Source organism: Lonchura striata, chromosome 2, assembly GCF_050655825.1.
Source record: "Lonchura striata isolate lonStrDom1 chromosome 2, ASM5065582v1, whole genome shotgun sequence".
In the NCBI taxonomy this organism is placed as follows: domain Eukaryota; kingdom Metazoa; phylum Chordata; class Aves; order Passeriformes; family Estrildidae; genus Lonchura; species Lonchura striata.
This window is the reverse complement of record NC_140704.1, coordinates 148,381,593-148,389,394: the sequence shown is the minus strand read 5'-3', so window position 1 is coordinate 148,389,394 and position 7,802 is coordinate 148,381,593. Positions and strand designations below refer to the sequence as shown.

General features: G+C 35.3%; 1 protein-coding gene across 10 annotated transcripts in view; it reads right to left on the bottom strand.

The window, feature by feature from the left end:
* Window positions 1-7,802, bottom strand: part of EFR3A (EFR3 homolog A) — a 78,023-nt gene that overhangs the window by 3,204 nt on the left and 67,017 nt on the right. For all 10 annotated transcript variants that reach the window (XM_085573978.1, XM_021542363.4, XM_085573982.1 and 7 more), the window contains 4 exons: window positions 5,991-6,079; window positions 2,679-2,727; window positions 1,587-1,690; window positions 928-977 (listed from right to left, as the gene is read on the bottom strand). In XM_085573978.1, coding sequence (XP_085430104.1) covers window positions 928-977; window positions 1,587-1,690; window positions 2,679-2,727; window positions 5,991-6,079 — 292 coding nt within the window. The remainder of the gene's footprint in view (window positions 1-927; window positions 978-1,586; window positions 1,691-2,678; window positions 2,728-5,990; window positions 6,080-7,802) is intronic.

The following is a 7,802-nucleotide window of genomic DNA, read 5'->3' as shown; positions in this document are numbered from 1 at the left end:
TGCTACTGAACTATCAAAATGCATCTTACTGCTAATAAATACTATTTATCCTGCATAATGCTGTATACAACTCTCTATAATAACACCATGTATTACTCAGGGTGCTCAATATCTAATTACTTTCTCAAGTAGATGCAGCAATGGGAAAACAATAGCAATACTACTGATAGACACAGAGATACTGTAAGACAATGATACAGTTTCTGGATATTCTCCACTATCAGAAAGATTCAAAGAAGTAAAACAATTTAAAAGTACTCTTTTTCAGTGCACTGGTTTAGCTTGGGTATTTTTTTTTACAGCAGTTGGTATAGGGCTGTGTTTTGGATTTGTGCTGGCAACAGTGTTGATAACACAGAGATGTTTTTGTTACTGCTGAGCAGAGCTTACACAGAGTCAAAGGCCTTTTCTGCTTGTCACATTGCTGGGCCAGGGCATAAGCTGCAGGTGGGCAGGAAGCTGGGAGAGGACATAAATGGGACAGCTGATCCCAACTGACCTATGGGACACCCCATATCATATGGTACCATGCTCAGCAGTGACAACTTTAAGGAAAGTAGGAAAAAAGGGAAACTCAGAGTGATGGCATTTGCTTTCCCAAAGAGTTCTGCTTAGCTGATGGCTGAACCCTGCCTGCCCATGGGAAGTGAATGAATTTCTTACTTTGCTTTGCTAGCATGTGTGACTTTTGCTTTACCTATCACATTGTTCTGATCTCAACCCATGTTTTTTCTCACTTTTGCCCTTCCAGTTCTCTTCCTCATCCTTCTGAGGAGGGTAAAGCCAGTGGCTACATGGGGTCTACCAGAGTTAAGCCACAGCATTCAATTAAGGCAATTATTTTCTCCCTATTGCCATCTGAAAATAGCCACAGGTGCTTTATAAGTCATTTTTCGGGTAAAATATTCTTCTTGCATAAAGCCTTACCGGATGGTGAGTTCCAGTATCTGTGCCAGTCTATCGTGAAGCAAGTTTGCCTAGGGGAAAAAAAAAAAGTTAAAATTGAATTATTAACTCCTAGATAATGACCTGAGCTACAATGGGTGTGCCAGGCCATACTCAAGAGAGTGTTCCACACTGCCACATGTAAATCTAGGCCACATTGCTTAATTTCCTTTCTCACTGCTGCAAGGATTTGGAGTCTTAAAGATGAATTTGAGATTAAGTGAGCCTGTCCTGTAGTGACAAGAATTACATAGCAAATTCTGCTGTTGCAGACAGGAGTTTAACAAAACTGAAATACATTTAGTTATTTAAGATACAGAGAGGGTTAAATGCCGCTCCAGTTATCCCAGAATGAAAGAGGAATGGACTGTGAACCTGGATTTCAAAGAGAGCAAGGAAAATATTAAGGTGAAGAATGTACAAGTTATGCATTACTTTCCAAATGGTCTAGGAACAAACAAAAACACACTTCAAATTACTGTAGTCTCCTAACATCGACAGCAGTGGAGACAAAACAAAGAACTGAACTTCTAAACAAGTAACAGCAGCAGCAACACGGCAACTTAAATCCCCTTCAGTCAGCACATGCCCACTAATGCCTACACTGATATCCTCAGTGCTAACATTTTGCAGAAACTCACTTTGGTTTCACATTGAGCTGCGATTTCTTCAAATGGTGCTTTCTGGAACTTTTCAATCACAAGACGCCTTTTTTCCTTTTCCTGTTCTTCAAGTCCACTGTTATCTTAAAGGAATAATAAAAAAAATTAAAGACAAATGCAATCTTTGCCTATGAAGTACAAGAAATATCAACTGCACATTGCAGAAGTGAATAAGGATTGTGCCTGAAGAGATGCAAGCATTCTCAAGCAAGCTGTCATTGCACCTAAAGCAAAACACAAATAAAATTTCAGGGAGATGGTTTGAGGACCCAATTTTTCCCCTTTCTTACCAAGTCTTTAATTATAAGTAACATCCATGCTCCCTTTTTCCTTATTGCCTGCACTTCTCTCTGCACACAGGTTCAGATTCAGGAGGAAACAAGAATTTTCCAATATCACGCTGACAGGTGGCCAAACTTTTCTTACTCTTTAGAATGTGTCTACTGTTCTAAACATCAATGTTTAATCCATATTTTAAACAGGATTTTGGTAGACTGAAAAGCATTAATTAGCAATTACTTACAGTAATATGAAATAAGGAATCTGGGTAATTCTGTGTTCTCGCAGCCAGGTCATTTGTCAGAAAAATGTTCTTTTAAAAAAATCTTAGTACTGTGAAGTTCACAATGTGTTTTATAACCTATTTTTTGAATGCACTGAAGACCAAAAATCTTAATACATAAAAAATACTCAAGTTACCTCACAAGTCAATGGTAACTTGAGTATTTTTTATGTATTAAATTTTTTATGTATTTTATGTATTCAAGTTAATTTATGTATTAATTTGAATATTTCACATTTATAGCTTTGTCTGTACCACAAATGTAATAGATGACAGGCATTTCCAGATACTTTTAATTTACTCCCATTAACCTCAGAAAAGGAATTCACTAACATTATCAAGATATAATTTCAGAGATTTAGAAGTAAATAACTGGAGTTTTAAATAGATTTACTAGCTGAAAAGAAAAAAAAGAAATATTTTATGTTATTCAGGCCTCTCCCTTTTCTTCAGCTATTTCATAGTAATTGTGAACTTTTTTTCACAAACACAACTGTAACAAATCTTACCAATGGCTTTCTTCAAAGCTTCAAAGGTGATTTCTTCAGTATTATCAACCTAAACACATAGAAATAAAACTCCTTAATCATCACGTATAACATATAAGCTTCTAAAAAATAAGGAATATGATAAAACACAGAAGGCCAAAACAGCCAGAAGTTTTCTGCCTTACAAGTCTCCAATAACTTCATTTGGACTTTCTGTGACAACCAACAGATCACTAATTCACATTTTTAAGCCACTGAAATGAATGTGGAATTTTTCATCCAATGAGATCAAGGAAAACTTTCCAAATCGTACTCAAGATGCTCTATGGCAACAATACTTTATAAATGGATTTGGATTTTGGTAGAAGAGTCCTTTAGGTCAGAAATAAGCTATAGTTTTTCTATACTGTAAAATCTCAGTACTGGTTCTTCGGTAGCTGTTGCCAATAATGTCAGCTGCTTCCTGAGACTCCCTGAGTTACCAGCAATGTGATGCTAAAACAGGAGCTGACAGTGGAGTGCAGAGTAGAAAATGGTTACTGCTTTAGGCTAACTTTGTACCATGATGGATCCAAATAATTTGGTGCTTACATCATAAACACTGGAGTTAAGGGCTCTTCATAACAAGCTATGTCTGATACACTGAGAAAATCTGTTCATCTACTGATAAGAATATCCATTTGCTGCTGCAGATGCACTTCATCAGGAATTGCTTGGGGATGCAAAATTACCAAAGCATTTCAATTCGTTACAGACCTAGTTTCTATATCAGTAAACATATTTATAGTGAAGCCACCTTCTTGGGGTGGCTTAGGGGAGAATGTTTAAATGGCAGAACAGTCTTCACCTGAACATGGTTTCTTGGCTTGAATTTCCCCACTTCAATCCTTCCAACATGTGACAAGGCAGAACTTTTATTCTTCCTGATAAACACTAACTCTTCAGAATGGTCCAATATGATATAAGATAAGAGGTAAAGTAGCAAAAAGTTCCTTTATTCCACTCAGAAGATTATAAGTTCTTTAAATGTTTTAATTTATTGTCTTGAACTACTGTTAAGGGAAAAGGAAGTAGCTGGTTCCTTTTTACATGAGTTATTTCATGAGATGCAGCTGAAAATTACATTTTTCTAACAGGTTTTACTCAATAAGCATGTATTCTCTACTTCTGAATAAATAAAAATTTATAAATAGTGAAACACCTTTTTTCTCAAATATTTCTGGATATGGCTAAAGACCAAGAGTATTCAGGTTCTGAAATCATCTTTTATACAACTCATATTTGGTAAATGTTAGTTGCTTATGGCTGCCTTTCATAGTTAACCTCCACATTAGTTGCTGCTATTACCTAGCATTATACTTGATTAATTAATATCCCAGAAGAATTACCTGCAGTTACAAGTATTTTCACCTTATGAATGGAGATAACTATGGGAAAACTCACCTTCCTGAACAAGATTCACTAAAAGACTTGGCACCACAAAAAACTGACAGAAGAATTGCATTTGTATAGTATAAAATAACGGCTATTTTATGGATAAACAGTCTTCTATCTCAGTGCAGATATGATATCATAGAACATTATGTCCTAAAATTTCCATTAATTAAGTAGGTAATCCCCTCAATATAAAGATTTATGCTTGTTCTTTTTGCAATTGAGTTTTGCTAATGGTTATGTGTTGCTATACTGACTAATCTAGACAGCAAGAAAACCAGATTTCATACATAGGTATGAAGATGCAGTCAGCTAACTGGAAAATACTGTTTTCTCCTTTGCCTTGTAAACAAACCTCATAAAGCAAGTAAAGGAGGAATACTTTACTTCCTGTGTTCTTGATTAATAAAATTCATGTTTTAAGAGATAAAAAAGAATTCATTATCTAAGACACTGGACTACATTAAGACCACATTAAGATGAGAACCCATAAAAAGATTTTATCTACAACCACTACATCCACTTAAAAAAAGTCTATGATCTATGTATCAATGCTTGAACTAACATCAGCATAATTTGAGATCTGAAATGGAAACTTCTCTAATTCTACTTTCAAGGGAGTTTTTAAATTACATTTAACCACATATAATGCATGATTTTTAAAAAGAATACTTATGTCAGAAAGCCTAAGTCTCGTGAGGAGCATTTACTTGCTCCAGAAAGCTAGAGATCTGATTGTCTCACTTATTTTTCAAACACTTTTTTATTCTCTCTACTTTTATCTGTATCTTTGATAAAGCTGAAAAGCAAGAAGTGAACACAAAAGATCATCTGAGGTAAAATGAGCACAAAGCAAAAAGGAATAATAGCAATGGTAATAACAGTAATAATAATAATGCAAAACATATCACCTCTATCCAAAATAAAGCTTACTCCTTTGCTACAGCTTAATACTGAATTTTTAACTAACATTCAGGTTGACTCAGTTCACACATTTTGCTTTGTGTCTCTAGGCAGTTTGTGCTTGAAGATGTCAAAAGTAAGAACCATCTGTACTTCATGTGAGGTACAAACACCTCCATTTCAACAGCTAATCTCCATTGCAGCCAGCAGAAATCTACTTAATAAAAATCAGCAGAACCTTGAAAAATATTCAGTAGAAGTAGGAATTTATTTTAAGAAATACTGCAAATGAAGCGTTAAACGATGTGGGATAATTTTAATTATACTGTGGTCTTCCTAAGGGATAATTAGCATCAGCTCATGTACCCTACATATGAACTTTCTGTTGCTACTTTATACTTCCTGTGCTGCATGCCAAAGTCTCCTGGAGAGGAACAGTGACACTGGTGCACACAGCCTGCCCAGTCTTCCCCTGTCCCTCTCAGAGACTGCAGCTCTTCCACCAGGCTTTTACTTCTCTAGGCTTGTATCTCACAGCCCCAGGCTGTTGAACAAGTCTCTCAAATACTTCAAATGATACAGGGATACAGATACTGGAATTTATTGTATCACTCAAAAGGCAAAGAAAACACTTTAGAATATTTACTTATAAAATGCCAACTGTTCAGCATGTAAATAAATGCATTGCTACACCACAATCTGTAAAAACTGTAGTGACAAAATACTTGACCCTTTGAAACAGTAAGATCTTCATTTTCATATTTATTTTTATATTTTATATTTTATTTTTATTTATTTATATTTTATATTTATTTATACAGTAAGAGTGTCTTTGACAACATATTTCTGCAAGAACAAAACTTAAAAAACCAAACCCCTCAAAGTGTTTAACGTTGCTAGAATAACAAGATATTTGACCTCCTGGGAATACTTGATTTACATTCCCCTCTCCCTCCACTCAAGATGCTGCTTTAAAATAACCTGTGATTTTCATACCTTATCCTCTGTGTTGTTACCAGACAGAATATCCACCTGAAGAGACACTGTGTCCACAATACTCTTCCTCCTGGAGAGTCTGTCCTCATCTAGCACAAGAAGAAATTATCTCACTTTTTGCATAACACTCTTGAAATATGTTTAGTCAAATTTCTACCCATCAGATGCAGATTTATTTCCATATGCCTGTTTAACCCAAGATCATCTATTCTATCATTTGAATTGTGGAAAATGATACATTTAGAGTTACTGCTCTAAGTTACTAAACATGAAGAAAAATAACATTTTCATAGGTCTCTCATTACAGATCTTTTCAACTTTCCCTTGAAAATCCAGAATTTTAAAAACTGACGTCTTATTCAAATGCATAATAATAACAGAGCACATGATCATACATAGCTGTAAAATACTTTACAAAAGCCTGAACTTTTTTTTTTTTTGGTTATGAAATTGAAATATTAAGGTCTTAATTTTAAGGTATTCTGAAACAGAAAAGGACTTATTGGAATACGAGTCATTGACAGAAGAAACAAAGATTTCTGAATGGAAATGAACAACAATCCTTCCTTATTCTTGTTACTACAAGTACCATATTCAGTAAGTCTAAAAATCTACTGGGTGAAAAAAAATCTCTCCATTTCTCACTTCCTACAAATATTTTAGCAGGTCCAGCTGGCCTAAAAAGTTGTCAGAATAAGACTAACTGTGCTGATACTAAAAGAAACATAACAATTTAATTAATGCATAAGGACATTATGATCAAATGATCCATCAGTTGATGAAATCTCCTTCTGCGACTGCAGTCCTAGGACATTGCACCACTAGTGTTTTCTCATTTTTGACATTTAATATATTAACAAAAGATTTTAATGAACAGTAAAAATACATTTGAAGACTCGCCACAGAGATCCTCTGACAAACAGATACTTGAGTGCCCTGACTTTTGTGTGCCATTTACATGAATTGCAATGTCACATTTTAGATTTTAGCCAAGATCAAGCCATTTGGACCTTGCTATCTTTATTTGATGACTTGCACTGCATAGTTAGAAGAAGCTACAGGCACTTGATACTAAAAAGAAGAGAAGGACTGTAAAACTCCCCCATGACAATTTATGCTGGTTCTTCTGCAACCTTTGTTTAAACCATTTCTGGCTAAGCAAAGTGCTTTTGCAGTGCAAATACTGAGCATGAATAAACAGAATTCATTCCAGCAGAGCTGAACATTTGCTCAGCTTTTAAAAACCAAGAAATAATTTTCAGAAGTTGCATAAATGAAATGTCATTTTAAGATCAAGAGGCAGTGAAAGAACAAGATTTGTGAAAAACACCTGAATTCTACCAATATTTGCTAGGTTCTCAGAGACCCTGAATATTTCAAATAGCATTCTGAAGGATTTTACTCAGTTTTTAATCCTTGATGGCTCACTGGTGCATGACCCAATATATTCAAAATCTGAGGAAAGCACCTCAGCCCCCAAGAGAAAACACCAGACAAAACCACATCTCTGCTGCCATCTTGCTGCTCCCCTCTATAACTGACACACAAACACCAGAAAATACATTTTAGGGACTACTTTGGACAGAATTCATTTTTGTAATGGATGCCTCACTGAACTTGCATATGAAAAATGCCCATTTATCTCTAATTTCAACATATTAAGATGGCAAAAATTTGTGACAATTGTTATTTTTTTTCTCTTATAAAGTACAGTGCTCATCCACCCACATGAAGGAGCCCAGGGACTTGAGGACAGTGAAGGAGCCCAAATACCCACTGGCCCAGCCCCTGCCAAGGCTGTCCCAGAAGCCT